This window comes from Prinia subflava, chromosome 7 (assembly GCF_021018805.1).
Source record: "Prinia subflava isolate CZ2003 ecotype Zambia chromosome 7, Cam_Psub_1.2, whole genome shotgun sequence".
In the NCBI taxonomy this organism is placed as follows: Eukaryota; Metazoa; Chordata; class Aves; order Passeriformes; family Cisticolidae; genus Prinia; species Prinia subflava.
Window position 1 is genome coordinate 10561883 of NC_086253.1, and position 18488 is coordinate 10580370.

The 18488-nt window shown below is 40.3% G+C and overlaps 1 protein-coding gene across 3 annotated transcripts in view; it reads left to right on the top strand.

Moving 5' to 3' along the window:
• AFAP1 (actin filament associated protein 1) overlaps positions 1–18488 on the top strand; it is a 114034-nt gene that overhangs the window by 49886 nt on the left and 45660 nt on the right. For all 3 annotated transcript variants that reach the window (XM_063401570.1, XM_063401572.1, XM_063401571.1), the window contains exons 3-4: positions 4455–4552; positions 17222–17330. In XM_063401570.1, coding sequence (XP_063257640.1) covers positions 4455–4552; positions 17222–17330 — 207 coding nt within the window. The remainder of the gene's footprint in view (positions 1–4454; positions 4553–17221; positions 17331–18488) is intronic.

An 18488-nucleotide genomic window follows, 5' to 3' on the forward strand; every position in this document is an offset into this window, starting at 1 on the left:
GAACATTCCTCACTATTTTTTCCAGCAGTACTCTTATATTTTTTACCACATATTCCTGTATGCAGTGACATCTGGGCTCTAAGACCTCTGTCTCCACTACATTTGACAGCACTACTGCCAGTGTAAACCCCCAGTTTAGATTTTTAAAAAATACCAGAGTTTGTTGAAGAAAAATGCCACATTGTGAGCAGCTGTATTTCTCATGATTTCTTTCCTCTCTGGTGCTAAAAAAGTATGGTCTTGTTTGATGCAGTGTTGCCCCCATTTATTAAAGAATTCGTTTTTGCCATGGGATTCAAGTCCAAAGGAATCTTTAAAGTAATGATTGTCCTCTTTTCCATTTTGACATTCTTAAAGACCCACCACTATTTCTACTTTGTACTGAGAGAACAAGGCAGATACCAATTTCTCATATTGTGAAAAGAGTCTTTATGCCCCAAAAGTTCATCAAAATACATCAAACTCCCCAACAGTCTGTAGGTGTGAATCTGCAATTTGATATGTTTAGAAAGAGCTGTATTCTACTGGGGTCCAAAATAACTTCAGCACTGCTGAGCTGACACTGCATGTTCTTCTTGCCATCTTTACAGCCAGATTTATTAAGAAAAACATTGCACTTTTTTAAAAGTCAGGTGTATTTTGTTGCCAACTTTGAAAACGTGGGGAAAAGTTGTTGCATTCTTTCTTTTGGGACTGTGGATGGTATTCCAGGATGAAACACTGTCCATTTCACAGTGCTGAGTATGTTTCTGGACTCTAGAGCTCAGTTATTTATGCTGTTAAATTATGGAGTGATCCTTGCATTGGTTTGGCCTAAGCTGACTTGTCTCCCCCATCAGTTCCTAGGCATGATGTGGAGTTAGCTTGGGCAAAGATCTGCTCCCTATAGACAGCTCAAAATCACCTTGAGAGTGAGAGGTCTTAGCTGTGTGAATATCAATTTCTGTGTGCCAGGGCACCTTCCTAGGACTGTTCAGTCTATGTCTCCACATGTGGTGGAGATAAGAAGACCCCAGAACCACAGCTTTCCACTGTTCCAGCACCTACCATTTAGGTTTTAAAGCCTATTGCAGGCTCTGTAACAAGATCCAGCCATCACCAAGATCCCAGTGAGATCCATGTATTAACTGGATGCTCAGTGCAGGCTTTGCTCAGTGCAGTTGTTACTGGAACACTTTACTCACCTCTACTGCCTTCGTTCAAGGAGATCAAATATAGACATTTCAAAGAAAAGTTGTAAAATGATTAAAGGATCCAGAAATATGCCTTCAAATTATCCAAAATGAGGAGCCATAATTAATCTTTTTGTAGAAAAGGAATTACTGAGAGCAAGCTCCTAGACTTACACAACAGTAAGTGCAATGGCTGAATGTTTGTTTCAAAGTGGAAATAAAGCACATGTTTTGAGCATTGAAGCTATGAACTAATGGAAGAACTTAGCAAGTTCTGCATGCCGTTGCTGGCATCTTATCAAGATGGAATATTTTGCTAAAAGATATGCTCTAGTTCAAACTAGAGTTAAGGAAACCCCACAGTTCAGTTAAATAAGAGATCGTAGGACTATGATCTCTTTATATGTCTATAAACTATAGTGTATGTAATTGAAGAGAATTTAAACCAGCATGGTCTCTGAAAAAGCATCCAGTTTCTCTCCCCAGGCTACTCATGTATTGGCTCTTCCTTTCTGCTAGCACAAACATTATTTGCTTTTTTTTGGTGGTTTAGTCCTAACCAGTGTCACTTCCCTGGACTGGTTCAACCTAAGGCCACACACGTGCTTGTGCTGGCTCAAAGGAGAGCTTGGTGCAGGGACAGGAACAAGGCAGGGAAGGAGAGGAGCTGCCTCCTTGGGAGCTCTGCCATCACATCCTGGCCTTGAGCGTGTGTGAAACTGCCCAGGGAGCCATGTACTTTACTGGAGCCGACCCTGCTGCTTTTTTTATCATTTGTAACATTCAGTACTCCCATCCCTTTGAAACTATTCATCTCCTCATTAAAATTAAAAGCAATAAAAGATGCATGAACCCACAGTACTCTGTAACTAAGATGAACTATCATTTGGAGTCTGTTTTTCAAATTGTTGTTTTACTCCACCCACACAGCTCCACGAGAGCTCTTGGGTTGCTGGCACGGTTTAAGAGGCTTGAGGACTATGCTGAGTTCAACCTCTTCAGTTGCATTTGCAAAAATCAACAGGGTCAATCCAACAGGATTTTTTGATTACTGGAGAAAACCATGTAAGATCAATGGGAAATGGTAATGATGGATCTGGGGAACTGGGAACTGGCTGGCTTCGTCAGAATGTCTGGAAATGAACAATTATGTTTTTCTTTGTAAAGGTGTGGAAATTACTGTGATGCGCAGTAAAACACTTCAAACTGAGTGAGGTCTTATTTGGGAATTCTTTAGAAATCTTTTGCCTTGTTTTGTTCCATCTCCCCCAAATGCCCACTCTTTTTTTCATCTAATAGTTATCAAGCAGGGAGAACTGGGCCAGGCAGATGTGTTCTTCAGGACTCAGCTGCTTGGCCTCAACCTGCCCTGCATCCAAACCAGTGGTTACTCTGAATAGCTGGCAGAACTATAAACCTTATTTTTCTTCCTGCACCTTGGCATGCCCAGTGGATTGCAGATCTGAGGAAAACACTTGGCATTAAATGGCTAAAACTCAGATTTTCTCCAAAAAAACAAAGACACAAAGAGTTTATTTTGGAGTAAGAACTGTTGCTGAATTTAGTCATTCAATATGACTGGTAGCATTGCCAGTTTTCCTTAATGGGACATGATGCTCTGAACCTGCAGTACTCCTTTTGCAGTGTAAGTTGATAGAGGAAGTGAAATGTTGGAGCAGTTTCTTATTTAAACACACATAGATGAAAACTGGGGAAAAATAGTTTTACAGAGACAATAGCATTCACTTGGAATAGTATTGGGGTTTTTTCAGTAAAAATCCCTTCATATATGACTTCTGGTTGTTATGGAAGGCATGAGACATGGATATGGATGGCAGCCATAATATGGGCTCCTCACTCATCCTATATAAAGAGCAACAAGTGAAAGTTATACTGGAAAAAAAGAAAAAAGGAATGTTTTCCAAGACTAATCACTCTCTTGATTTGTAGGAAGAAAGAAGAAACTGTAGTCTTTAGAGACAGTTTAATATATCAATGTTGTTTTTCAACCCATGACTTCACAGCCAGTGGGACTGGGATATTATGACAAGAAATCTTTCATCATTGATTACATTTTTTGAGAATTACATGATCTTGACTGAAAGTCATCCACTTGACTATGTAAATATATATTTTAAAAATGCAACTAAACACTAGAAACTAAATTCAGGCTAGGGTTAAGCAGGGAACAATCCATGGACCGAATTTTTGCCAGAGCATTGAGGAGATGCACCCTAACCTTCTTTTGATATGTAGAAGAATAAACAATATCCTGTTTCCATGAAGGGACTTCAGCTGTGATTTAAAATATTGTGCATATTAAAAGATTGAGTTGGTCATTCCTCTTTTCTCCTGTGGGGGAGATGCAACAATGATGCAAAGGACCCTCAAAGCAGCTTTTACATTAATTTTTTCCCCTTTTCAAATTCGCCTGGAAAACCACTAGATTGTTAAAATAGAACATTAGTAAGAAGGAAATGGTGTGAAAATATGCTCAGTGTGCATTTCTGTGAATGGTGAATTGGTCAGGACAGTGTCCCTCAGCAGTGTCACAGCGTCCTGCATCCCCTGGGACTGAGACTCACACCATCCTCTGTGATCAGAGGTGGTGGTGGCTGCAGGGAGCCCAGGGAACGTGGCCACTGTGGGCCTGGCCAGAGAGCTGTCACCATCACTTCCAGGAAGAGCAGGCAGGCAGGGGCTTTACTTCCACTCAGTTATCCATTCTTTTGGCATGAAAAATGGTTTGGGGCTTGTTCCTGCACAATGGCTTTGCCCATCCAGAATGTGCCGTGGGAACAACTGTTGTTCCTCTCCACTGAAAAAAGGCAGCCAGTCATGTTCTGGCCACAGGCTATGTTTTATTCACTGTGTGGTGCCACTGGGATGTTTTCAAATGTGGTACATTCCCCCAGTAAATGTTTTTAACTGGCAGGCACCTGGCAGTGTGTTTGAGTGTTGTTTAAGGCTTTGAGTTGGAGATGGATGGGCAGTTCAGAATGATTTCCTGTAATGTTTTTCAATGTCTGGTATTTGTTGATCCAAACAGCGCATATGTCATTATCATATAGAGCAAGTATGTGTTTGTTCTGGTTGATTAAATTCCTGAATTCCCAGCATTCTTCCAGTCCTGCCTCAGTAACTGCACTTGGGAGGTGGGCTGGGATCAGAACTGCATGCCAGATTTCAGTGTGTGACAGTCAGACATGGGATCCACATGTGGAAAAAAAACCCCATTTGCATCTACCAAGGCATTAGGTGATGTTTGTTGCTCTTCCACAGGTTTAGAAATAAAAGAACATGTCCAGAATAAAGAAGTTGCCAACAGTTTGCCGGCGCCTCCTCAAATGCCTCTGCCAGAAATACCTCAGCAGTGGCTGGTAAGTGTTATATTTAATTATATAAATATACACAAGAGAGAATGTATTTACGGTAAGTTCTAACAGAAATGGTTACAAGGGAAAAGAGCCTGCAGGTCCAGGGAAATAATTACTCCTCTCACCTCTGCTTTGGTTGAGGAAATTCGGTTCAGCCTGCAGAAGAGACATCAAAAAATTCCCTGTGGTGCAATAAACCTGGGAATAGGTCAGCTGCAAAGGCTGTGGAGTGGCAATCCTTGGAGATTTTCAGAATTCAGAAACAAAACTCTGAGCAACATAGCCTTAATTTCAAAGGTTGACCTGTGCTATGTTGGAGGTTGGCGTGGCCAAGCCCACAAGTCCGAGGCAGTTTCTTACACTTTTATTGGTAACATTTCCTGGAGCAAGCCTAATGAGAAGACTCCTTTCAGTAGCTGAAAAATGAAGGTGCAGAGTTTTAAAATGAAGAAAGAATACTTCCTTTGTTTTGAATGAAGTCTTTAGTGCCTTTCCTGCCTGGTCTCTGGGTAGGAAATTCCCTTCAGATCAAGCAGATGCATTTATTCTTAGAGGTGTTTATAGCAAAGATTGAGATCTGTAATTCAGTCCTCCAGTTGGGAGCAGCTGTCTTGTTATAGAAAAAAACCTGTAAACAAATTTCAGTGCTTCTCTCATTCTGGCATTATAGTCAATATGATGCATGAAACATTTTCAACATTTTTTTAGAGAATCGTAAACATATTGTGGTTTGGCCTGTTGAAGGTTGAACTGATACTGATAAAGTATCCATCCCTTTGTTCTTGTGTGGAAAATTGTGTGCACAATGATAAGGACCATCCATGGAGACCCACATTCAATGAACCAGGAAGCACAGATGCAGCTTGCAGGGCCAGAGTAAGGGATGGCTGATGTTCTGTCCCATTTTAGTGTGTTGTTTTGCTATCACGTTTATGCCTGGTTCTGGGGGATATATAACCCAGTAACATTTTATAAACATAATAACTAATTTATCAAATCGAACTCCTGGCCAACCCTTCATAAAATGCTATGGATTGGAAAAAAAAAGTAAAAAAACCCACAACTAACTTTCGTTGTATGGAATACCTTAATCTTACTTTCTCTTTAAGCAATGCCAGCTTTAGGTTTGTGACTGTAAATTAATTATGCATATATTTAATGATGCAAAAGAAGTCTTATTAATATGCAGTGAAAGTCAAAGAATCCATTTCATGGTTAACAGTGCCAGAAACTGATTATTTTTATTTAATTCAAAATACATACAGCATAAATTACAAGGGAAAGGGTTCAGAAGAGGCAGGAAAATTATGCAAAATGCACATGCCTTTGAAATGCAGACTTCGGGTACCACCTTCATAAACTGAAACCAGCTGAGATCCTCATTCTTTTATATTTGTGTGGGTTTAGTTTGGCTCTGAAAGTTCAAGTTGTTTTTCTTAAGACAACCCATCTCCTTTTCCTTTCTCATACACTAATGTGTAAATTCCCCTAAAGTTGGTACAGCTGCAGCAAGTGAAATGGTGTGAAGTATGAATTAGGTCCAGGAGGTCAGCAGTGGTTTTTGCAGGAGTTCATTTTGGATTTTTTAATAACAAAAATATTTCCCTGAGATACTGTGGGAATTACCATGGAAGTTGACACCGTTGGAGCTGGCTGGTCTGCAGTGTGGTCTTCCCACGCTGACTCTGGCAAAGCGGAGTTTGAGCAGGGCCCTCCTTTGTGATCTGCCTGTAACACTGCTGATGTTTTTGCCTCAGTGAATTCATCGAGTTTTTCCATAGTGTTAGAAGCTGATTTTTGCCAGTGTTTCTGCAGTTCTGATGCTGCTGTCAGGCAGTGGTGGATTTCACCTCCCTTTCCAGTGTCAGTGCCACTCTGAGACCAGCCAGGAGCTGTCCCAAGCCTCTCATTGTCTTGCAGTATCAAATAGAGGTTACAAATGGTGATACTTTGCTATGGCAGCATGGTGTGATTTGTGAAAAAGATGACAGGCTGCTGCTGTCCTGCAAAAGACCAGGAGGAACCAGAAGGGAAAGACAAAACCATCAGGTTTTTGTCCTTTGAACACTATGGTAAGCTCAGACTCCAGTCTGACTTGGAATTCTTCTCCTGAATTCACACTGATATGATGGAATGGATCATTAGCTGTTTCTTGGAAACCTTTCACTATTAGATGTCTTTTTGTTAAACCCTTATTATTGTTGATATGTTCAGAGACTGTCACATAATCTTTCTTTTCTTATACACAGTACATTAGTGACAGTGGCCAAGATCTAATTCTCTAATTCTCCCATCCAATACTGCTCACATGGTGATTTTCAATCCACCCTAAATCAATGGAATCCTAAAAATTCGTAGCTGATGCCCATCTATGAAAACTGTACATAATTGCAGTGATGTAAATACTGAGCTACCTTTCCTAGCCACTTTTCATAGGCCGTGTTTTCATAGCTGAGTGGAAAAAATTCCCTGGGCCCACCAGAGGCTGGAATATCCTGCTGCTGGTTGCCCTTCTTCACAGGGCAAGTCGGAAGTCATTCTGTATGGCACCTCTTTTTGACAGCTATTCAGGACAGAAAATTTTTTCCACTTGCTAAGTAACATCTAGTGATGGTCTCAGCCTCCAATGAAAACACATTGTGCTGATGGAGCATAGGGATTTACTGGAAGTGGGAATCAATAACTTCAAATAAATGTACAGTGTTTTAAAATCTCTGGGTTTAGCCCATCAGTTATTAAATGTGATGAAAATTAAAGGTTCATTTACACCACTGTTTCTCTTTATGTCACTCAAGGATTTCTGCATTCAAAAATGTTTAGTCTGAATTGGTGTTTAAGTTTCTACTTATGTAAAGATGTGTGGGTGGGAAGGAATTCAATACTCCTTAAAGTAGTAGTAGTAGTAAAGTAGTATAAAGTAAATTCTAGCCAGGAGCTAGAATTATGTGTGGGCAGGTGCTATGCAAGATTTCCTTTGTAAATCTGTAAATAGACCTGCATATTTGCTCAAGCCAAATCTTCTATCAGTTTTGTTATTCATCAGCTCACAAAGAAAGAGTATTAAATTCATTTTATTAAGAGACGTACTGTTAATAGTTTAAATGAAGTCTCTAGTTATTAAAATATATTAGAGCCAAGAGAGCTTTCCTGGACTCAGTGGGGTTTGAAGGGACAAAGCTGAGGGACAAAGTTGAGCCTTAGGTATACTAGAATTGAGAAAATCACTGAGCACACAGTCTCTTAGTAATTCTCTTTTGTATATATTCCCTTGGCTACATCTGGCCTAGCAGACTTTCTATCAGGCGTAGAAAGCCCAAATCCCCTCTTGCTTTAGTCTGTGTGAGCAGCTCTTTTAGATGGCTGGCAAAGCAGATAAAGGATGTGAAGCTTGAGGGTTCTGTGCTCTGAGGCTGAGTCCCTCTGCAGAGCTGACACCACTTGTCTGGGTTTGGGGGAGTGACAGAGCCAAGGCTCTGCACACTTCAGAGTGGTTTAACACCTGGGATCCCATCACTGCACTATCACCAGGTGGCCTGGGAGTGCATTTTCCACTGGGGCAGTGGGATAATATCCGGTGTGTCCTGCTGCTGATGTGCCTGAGGATTACTGGCATAAATTATCCACAGCATGACAGTGACAGAATCCTTCTAGCCTCCAAGCATTTGGTTGTCATATTACCTCTGACAGTTGGTGATTTCACTGCACTGTGCTGTCCAACAAAATCAAACACAAACAGCACATTTAGCGATTTTGCACGATTTTCACGGTGAAATCAAGTGTATATTTTGTTTTTCTTGGAACACTGACAATTTAATAGTTATTTAACCGCAACAAATGTTCAGCAAAATTCCAGAACCCTGCAGATTTGAATCAAAAGGATGGGTGATCTTCCTCCAACCCATTCCTGCACAATACACAGTCACTCTGTGGGAGTGCTTCGTATAAATGGGTTTCCTATTGTGGAGAAATTATTTGACAGCCTCCCTTTATCTGGCTGCCTGTCAGGTAAACTCTTAGATATTTATTAGAAAATGCTGAAAGGAGACAGCGTCCTTGGAGAAGAAGAAAAATCACCTGGAAATTGAAAGGATTCTTGAGGTGATATATCACCAATTATATTAATCATTCTTTGCACAGCAACCAAAAAAGTGCCGTTTTTCAGCTTTTTCTGAGGTGTGCCTTGAGAAAAGTGCCATAACACAAGCAAGGGGTCCATGTGTCAGGTGGGTACTTGGGAATCTCTGTTTCATCTACCTTGTTCTCCGCCTCTTTAAAGATGATCTTAAGACAGTGTTAATTTTCAGGTTCTTTCCTTAAAGCTTGAACAGGTCTGAGCAAGTTCTTCCATAATGAAGGAACAAGTAAAGAGGCCTTTTAAAATTATCAGTGCAGTTACTGCAGGCAATGATAAAATATTAACCCCTTCAGAAACCTACCAAATTTATTTACTAGCATTTAGGTTTCTTTAACGCACCATTTCAATTTTTAATGTTCCACCATCCCAGGGTTCATTGCCAGTCTTTGTGTGTTTATGTCCTTTTCCCCTCACCGTGGTGCATGTGCTTCAGATATCCTTTGTAATCCCAACCATATTCCTCAACCTGAAACTCAGATTTCATTTCATTCCACTGTATATAAGAAAAGCTCCATCAGTTTCATTCTGAGCTATGGTTTAATGCTAGTGATCAATATCAGTATTTCTCCCAAGCACCTGCTATGAGCATCATGTACTTTGATCATAAGTGACCAGGACAGTGGTCTTCTGGACACAGAATAATTTAGGTTGTAGAGATCTTTGAGATCACTGAGTTGGCCTAAAGCTACCACTAAACCATGTCTCCACATGCCACGTCTACATGACTTCAAATAGCTCCAGTGGTGGTGACTTCACTGCTTCCCTGGAGAGCCTTTTCCAGTGCTTGAACACCTTCTGGGGAATACATTTCTCCTAACATCTGAGCCTCCCCTGCCATGACTTGAGACTGTTATCTTTGTTCTGTTGCTTGTTGCTTGGGAGAAGAGACTGACCCCACCTGGCTACAACCTCCTTTCAGGTGGGGGATCCCTCCTGAGCCTCTTTTTCTCCTTTTCTCCAGGTTAAACATGCCCAGCTCCTTCAGCCTCTAAGGCTTGTGTTCCAGACCCTTTCCCAGCTCTGTTGCCCTTCTCTGGACTCACTCCAGCACCTCATGTCTTTCTTGTCATGAGGGGCCCAGCAGGATTTGAGGTGTGGCCTCGCCAGTGCCCAGTGCAGGGTGACAGTCCCTGCCCTGGTCCTGCTGGCCACGCTGTTGCTGGTCCAGGTCAGGTGCCTTTGGCCTTCTTGGCCACCTGGGCACACTGGGATTGTGGAATATATGTGATTGCAGAAGGAATAAGGATGAAGAAAGGTATACCACCTCTTTTTTGTGTTATGGATGTCTTGCAGGACACTCTAGTTGCCATTTCCATTTTCCATGGTTGAGGTTGATGAATTATTGTTGATGATTAATTTCGTATTTGCAAATGGTACCACAGAAAAGTTTCAGCTGAAGCAATTATCTTCTTAGTTAATTTATATTATACCTTTATAGCAATACACATTGCCATATTTCAAAACTTTCCTCATGTCTAAGCTGCCAGAATGAGCTTTTCTCAGCTGCCTTTAACTAAAATTTAAACTGGATGAATTAGAGTAGAACTGAACTTCTTTACCAAATTCTTTTTTATGATAATTGTGAAACTATTTGCCCTTTTTTCTCTTTTTAACTAGATACTGGTGATATTTGGCATTCTCATAAGAAAATTATTAAATTACTAATGCCACAGATTTCATAGGACAATGTCTCACCATTTATTGTATCATGCTCACACTTCTGACCTCAGGTTTTTCATTTCTTGATTCTATGCTACACCTGGCCATAAAACTCCCTCCCTGTGTTGATAGTTAGGGACCAGATTTTTTGCTTTCCTAATCATGCTTATTAATGTTCTGTGCACAAATACACGAGGGAGGAATTAGGCCAGTAAGTACCAAGTCTCCTCCTGTTTTACTTTGATGCAGTCCTCAAGCCCGTAGACAATACTGTTCCAGTGGAAATGGAACTTTCATCACTGTACTGCCCTGTCCTCACTGCCGTGTCACACACTTGGATGAGTTTATTAACTCCTGGAAGAGAAAGGTGATTTTGTCTTTTCTGGGGAATACAGACACTTCTTTGAGTGCAGTCACAGTAAACAACTCTGACTGAGAGTCCCATGCTGCTTAAAATTCAGATTAATCTTTCTCATTAATATGTATGAAAGTGTTCCCTAGCATTAATTAAAGCCCATTTAATTTCTTGGTACACACAGACCCTTTGCTTGACATGAGTCAAGTCTATTGTTTTTTCTGAGTGATGATTCCAACTGGCTGTGTAATAATATTTTATTATAAATTATGAACGATACAGAAATACCTTGTTTTTGTTACTGGCTCATTTGCTTTCACTTTTAATTATTTTGTTAGATCTTCTGTTCCTCACATTGAATATGGAGTTTGTTTTCACTCCAGCCTTCCACAGAATTTGGATGAAACTCTTTCCAGCTATCTATCCTTTCAGTGGTGCATTCCATACTCCAGTCTTTTTGGTTTTATTTACAATCTCAAATGTATTTACATATAGCAGCAAAAAGAGAGACAATTTGTGTCTGGGCACAGACTGCCAGTGCTGTCAGAGATGCAAGGGTTTTCTACTGGGTCAATATACTATGTTCTGTTACTGTTTCCACTTGGTCCTGTTCATTGCCATCTTTGCCTTCCTGTTTGTTAGGTGAGGGGGTTATTCAGGAGTTGTTACTATTGTGAAATAGTAACTCAGCTCCCGGTGAGGTACATGGTAAACGCTTTCCAGACAATCTTCAGATCAAACTGTGGAGCCATAGGACGCCCTGATTCATGCTTTAATGCCAGCAGGTCTGTTCAGATCTCTTTCCCATCATCAGGCTGTGCTCTCTGAGGCTGTGATCTGTTTGTAGTCCCTGTACACACTAAGCACTTTCCCGGCGATACCTTTAATTAGGCATCCACCCCGAGTCAGCAGACACGCTCTCAGGCTGTGTCAGATGTTCCTCCACTCCCTGGAGGACAGAGTGCCAAGTGTGTGCCTTCTGTTCTTAGCCTTAAACCTGTTCAAGTCCCTGCTCAGGATCACCCCTCGAGCTTATACCCATCCTCTGCCTGGTGATCACTTCCACCACCTTCCCCTTGCCCTCGTCTGTTCAGCACCACAGGAGCTGGTGGTGGCCAGTTCTGCTGTTCATGGGATTCATATTGCTGGGCCTCCTATCATGTCAAACCCTGGTTGTTGATTGTTCAGGGAGTTCCTTCTCCTCTTTTCCTGGTAGCGCTGGCACTGCAGGGGTGTGTGCTGTAATTGCATGTGCAGTCAGAGGTGGTCAGGTGGGATTACACCAGCAGCCCATCATGTGGTCCTGTCCTCTCCCTTCTGGTGGCACTGACACAGTCACACCATTCCAAAAAGTTGAGTTTTGTAGCTGTCTGGCTGGTTTTGCTGTCTTTTGTGCTCAGAAGCTGGGAAGATGAGTTGTTAGACTTCCTTCACATTATTTGGTGCTGGGTTTTGTGGGCTGCAGCTGACAAGCTCAGAAATAATAAACTTAGAATACGAAGCAGAGGTCAAATGAAGAATATTTCTCATCTTTTCCTTGTGCACACTCAGACTAATATTGCACAGTTCAGTATGATCTTAATGTCTCACAAAGTCAGCACTTTTGTCCTGAATAAATCCAAGGTCCACCCAGGTCCTCAGCTGCTGGCAAAAAGTAGTGATTTCTCTTTACCACAATTTTGAATTTATTTAAGGGCTGTAACACCAAGTTCATGGCAATTATTAATGCCCAGTTTCCAACCCTTACAGTGTTACAAAAAAAGCCTGATTGAAATGAGTGCTCAATAATTTTGTGAATTGTGTTTTACTCAGTTTGTTTGTTCATCCTGCTTTCTGGACATCCATTTTTTTCACTTGTGGAGTTAGGGATCATAGATGTGTGTGTACCCTCCCTTCCCCCTCCAGGCTGAAGATGCGGTGGGCTTGTGCAGAGGTCAGGTCCAAGCTTGCTCCAGAGCAAATGGCATGTGCCTATGTCAAAGCTTCTTAACAGCCCGAATTTTCCTGCTGGCTCCTGAACAGCTTTCTTAGATATCCCCAGTGTGTGACTCCTTTTCTGTTCTCGTGTTGCTGCCTGCAGCCTTGGGGGGCTCTGTACCAGCTGGCTCCAGGGTCCAGCTGGATCCAGGCTGGTGGCTGATGTAATAACACACGTGAGTTTGTTATTTGTGAGTTTGTGAGTGGCACTTGAGCTGCTGGCAGTGCTTACCTGCAGCACGGGTTACTGAGGCTCTGCCCAGCTCACTGCTTTGCACTGGAAATCTCCACATCCTAAATTACTGCATAAAGAAAAGTATTTCTTTCTATTTTATACAGAGTGTAAGTCTTCATTGGAGTATAAAGTGACTTTATTTCTTCAAACCTCTATACATTGACATTTATTTTCCTTTGTCTTTCACACAGCTTTCCATATTGTCACCAGATTATCAGACCATCCATAAAATAAAAGTTACTGTCTATCTTGCTCAGTACCATTGGACAGAAGGGGGAAAATAAAGTGATGTATCTCTTAGGATAAAGGAACAAAGAGTTTATTTGTGTTCTGTGGAATACAAGGGGGCAGGTAGAGGGGAAGATCATAATGTGCCGTTAAATTAAAATATCCGTATAAGTATGTTTCAGAGTTCAGTAGGATAACAAATTTTACCAATTTGTTTCTTTCTCTTAACAATCAATCCTGTAAGCTGCAATTGGGCATCCCCTGCACAGTCCAATTTAATTTCATCAGAGGTCTCAACTCTGTAGTGTAATAATCACTTCATCTGCTTCTTGGTTTTAATTAAAGCATCTCTCAGTTGGTCTCAAATCCAGGACCTAACAAAGTCTTCATCACTACTGTTTCATTATTGCTCTTATTATTGTGGGCAACAACATATTACACCTTTGTCCCTTTTCCTCCAAGGAGATAAAAGTAATGACAATTTCTTTTCTCAGTTCTTATTCCTGTGACTGAGAGAGGTGGCTTATCTTGAGAGTATTCCCTTTCTTTCTTCTTCGTTGCCTGTCATTAAAACAAAACAAAACAAACTCCAAACAAACAAACAAAACCAAAGAACAAGGAACCCAATTTAAAAAAAAAAAAAAGAAGAGAAATTCACTCTAATACCTTCCTTGCAGGTTACCAGGTTTTTCCTCCTGGTACCACTCAAGCCACACAGGTTCTAGTGGTTTTTTGATTTAATCTTTTTACAGAATATGTAAATAATTTTGTGGGTTTTATGGACTTTTCATTTTTTCAGGTAAACTATTCAAAAATTATTGAATAAACATCTAATTCATAATTCATAACTTCATTGAAATTCTTCCACTAACAATTTCTGAGTGGACAGAATGAAACAATACAACTAGCAATAGTAAAAATATTAAAGAACTGTAAATATTAGTAACTAATACCAGAATGCCCACATATATATTTTTATGTATATTAGTGGCCAAACTGATATACTCCATAGCTGCCAAAAGATGTAGTTTTTTATGGTACAGAATTGAGATATTTTTATTTTGTATTTAATCAATTGCGGGATTTTTTTAATATTAAAGCAGCCCCGCTTTTATCAAATATTTAATGTTGGATGTTTCTCCTTTTTAAAAAACATATTTTTTAGAATTGTTTTCAGCTTTGTTATGGCAAGCACTGCAAAATGCATTTGGGAGAGGAGGGCCCAGTTAACTCAGCAATGGGTTCCATCTGTGTTGACGTTGGCTGCACAGCCCAGCCCGCCCCAGCTGTATGAAGTAACTGGTGCTCCAGCAGGGTCGAAAGCAGACAAGCACCATTTGTGTTTCATTTCCTTCTTTCTTTCTTTCTGAATAACATTTTGTCTAAAAACAAGGAATTTTTTTTTCTCCTCCTGTTCTTTATTGGAGCCCTACATTTGTCCCTGGATAAAATACAGCTTTGAAACCTCGATGCTGTGTCAAGTCAAAATTGGAATGACTCAGGACGTGTATTTCCTGGGTGAATGAGGTTCAGTAATGATAGGAATTTCATATATTGTACACACCCAATGGAAAAAACAGTTTAAGGCTAGAGCAAGAAATTAATTTGTCTAATGAAAAAGGTGGTATGAATCCATACTGCCCCAGGGCCAAACTGGGACCACAACTAACGAGAACAAGGTTCTACCCACTTGTGTGAAGGGGGAAAATCAAGTCTTTGGAGGCAGTTCTGCCTCTTGTGTCTAGCACCTCAGGCCACACAGAGGTGGTATGTGTGGAGCAATTCATAATTGCTGTCAGTTTTCCGACAGTAGCGAACATGTAATAATTTTTAATGTCTCTTTTGCCTGTTGTGAAGCAGCAGCAGCAGCAGCAGTTGAAAGACTTTTTCTTTTTTGTCATGATGTGCATGTTGTTAATTTGATTTTTTTTTTCAGCAAAATTACAGGGTTATTTCACTGAAAGTCATATTTTTTCTTTATTTTGCATCTTTGACAGATAATTTCTTTAGCAAAGCTGGTCTGTGAGGAAATCTCATTTGGTTCACGTTGTAGGTAACAGTAATTGCCAACTGTAATTTGTAATTGATCGTGACGTGAGAAGCTGGCTGTATCATTTGATAATAGAAGTAATATCAGTGTAAATTTCAATCTGACCAGGAATTTCTGTGTTCAGCCATGAATCAGTTCATTGTTCATGAAAAAGTTTCTCGTTTTCCTTGGTGTGCCAAGGGAAATCCGTGCTGGATGAGCTGAAGGGCAGGGTTAGTCACCAGCTCCTTGCCTTCCTGCACTCTGGGAATGCACAAGCACTTACCTGCAAGGTGGAATAACCTACCTGACACGAATTTAACTACAGAGCACTCCAAGAGTGGGACTCATCTTAGTGATGGTGTTAAGAGTTAGGTGACTGGCATAGGTGTGTAATCAACAATGAGATTTGGAGATGTCTAGCTTTGAAATAGTCCGAGATGAATCCAGCCCTGAAAGTGCCCACAGAAGTAATTTCACTGCAGTTAACATGTTATTAAAGCTCAGGCTCCTCCCACGTAACTTCAGGTCTGTAGCAAAAGAGGAGCATAGTCCCTGTGGCCTCATCTGTGGGATGTGGAAGAAGGCTCTGCTACAGTGGTCAGCCAACCTGATCTCCAGCCCAAAAGTGTCTGACCAGTTTATCTCTTCAGTATCTCTGTTCATTCCCTTAGTATACACTGGATCAGTCCAGTGCAGACAAACACTGCTGCATCTCTGTCATTACCTGAAAAAAAGATTGAAAAGAAAATTTTAAAAAAAGAAATATGTATTGAAAAAGTGTTACTGAACTCTGACTCTGCTTGCAAGTTAAATTTTTGTAATCATGCAATAAACTATTGGTTTACTGAAAAAGGCTTCAGTATTTTCTCTAACATGTAAATATGAAACTGAAAACCTCTGGCAAATATGAATGGGTTCCATAAAATACAAAATGTATTTCCTTGTTAAGGAAATAGAACAGTAAAGTCATATGGAAGAAGTCACAGAGTACTAAATTTACTTTGTTATTATATCAACAGACCAACAATTGGTCAGTTTTAAATTTAAATTTAAAACAGATTTACATTTAAAAGAAGCATTTTAGAATTTGTCCTAGTATTTGACATATTTATTTTATCATGTAATGGTTTCTGGATGTTTCAGACTTTTTCTTGTTTGTAGCTCACTTTTCACTACGCAGAAATAGCATTGTAAACATTAATATATATATTAAGAATTGATTTGCCATTGGAATAACACTTATCATGAAAATATGGTTGAATTTTCTGTCGTTAGTCTCTTCCAGCCCAGGCTATTAACCTTTTCTAAAGTGTCCAACCAAACTGCTGTTTGCTGCTGTAATATGAATTATTTTAGGTGTAAAATACTAATGAGTAAGCCTTAACACTGTAAAGAGGTCTATGCATAGAAATCTCTTTCTTACACAGACCCATTAGATTTCCAGTTCTTAAATGGAGAACTGTATCTTTTTTTACATTTTTACCACTTAATGCTGTTGTAGAGAAAAATTCTTTTAATATAGCTGTTATATTGACTTTGCCATCCTTAGCAATGACAAGTAGTAGGATTCTCCAGTGTTTTATCACCTCCAAAGGACTCAGTTGGAGGACATGCAAGAAAGTTTTGTTTCCTTATCATGATTAGAGGTAAAGGTCTGGACAATAATGATACATTTAAAATACATTAATATACATTTAATACATTAATGATACATTTAAAAATGTACTGTGTTGCGAAGCATAATTAGATTGCTTTACTGATTCAAGTCTCAACCTTTACTTATTATTTAATTATTGTTTAATGACAATGACATATGAGGAACTTGAGATTTGGGCTTGCTTCTCATCTAAAAGATGCTACCTTGCAGAACATGTAATTGAGCCCTCCAGAGCCTTGCCTTTAGAGATAGCTGACATAAGAAATAGTCACAAGAGCAGGGTTTATGAAGCTGGTTGCACTGGCACTGATCATGAGCAGATGTTCTGTCCGTGTTTAATTTAACACCTTGTTGGTCTGCAATCACTTTTTCTTTTTTTTCTTTGTTCATTTAGCCACCAGATAATGGGCCTCCACCACTGCCAACATCTTCCCTTCCTGAAGGCTATTATGAAGAGGCAGTGCCACTTAGTCCTGGCAAGGCTCCTGAGTACATCACTTCCAGTGAGTAAGATATTTCCAGGCAATTGTGAGCAATTGCTAATCCCAGTGTCCTTCAGGATTTTTTATTACTTGACAGCTCCATCTCTGTTGGTGCTGTGGGGATGTGTTGTAAGCATTACTTTGAAGGTTTGGGCCAGTTCTGGTTATCCTCACTGTCCATGCTTTGGGTGGGTTTGCCAAAATGTTTTGATGTGCTCAAACCAGGCTCCTTTTACAGAAAACTAAACTTGGTACTCAAGTGAGGAGCAGGTAAACAGGTTTCAGCAGCTATTGGAGACAGGGTCCAAATTAGCCATTACCTTTTTAGATGCTTTGAACCACAGACAGGGGGGGCATTAGACCAGGAGTCCAGAGTTAAATATTGCAAAACCCTCTAAATGGATCACACTGTGAATGTTGATGCGTCAGAAACTGGTACTGACCTGCACGTCTGCCTGCCGTGCCTCCATTGCACTGAATTGCTTGCTAAAATAGACAAATAAAAAGAAAAAAAGATGTGATTTGCAGCACTTGTGAAGACACATTGTGGAAAGGGATGAACTCAGCTCCCACAAGCCGTGTGTGATGTCCATGACTTTTGTGACCACTCACTCAGGGCAGCAGACAAAGGGCTGCCTCTGGCTGCCTCCAGAATGTCCTTCTGCAACACCAAAAGTTCTTTTTCATGCCCAAACACTTCCCCAAAGACCTGTGCACTTCAGTGGAGCTGTGCTGAGAGCACCCTGATGAAACACTGAAATGGCTGCTGTGACCTTCACACAGGGTCAGTCAATAGCATATTATCCACCATCTTTTTGCTGCTGTTTTATTGGCTGGGGTAATTTATTACTTGTGTAGGGCTGATTTATCAGTAATCATTATTTTCTATGGTCCAAAGATTAAAGGCATATCTTCCTCTATTTTAAAGCCATTTAAATTATTTTAAATTATCTCTCTGTTCTTAAAACATGCATAGGAGTGACCTCAAAGCTAAAATATTATTCATCTGTACACTGCACAAACTGATGTTATCTAGCAGCTTTTAATTAACCTGAGAAATTCAGGGTAAGAAAGAGTTTCATGTACTGGAAAACAAATGGAATAACTTAGAAGGGCAGCAGAATCACTCTTCATTTCCTCCCTTGAAATGCTGCAGGGTGGTCCTGATACACCTTGTAA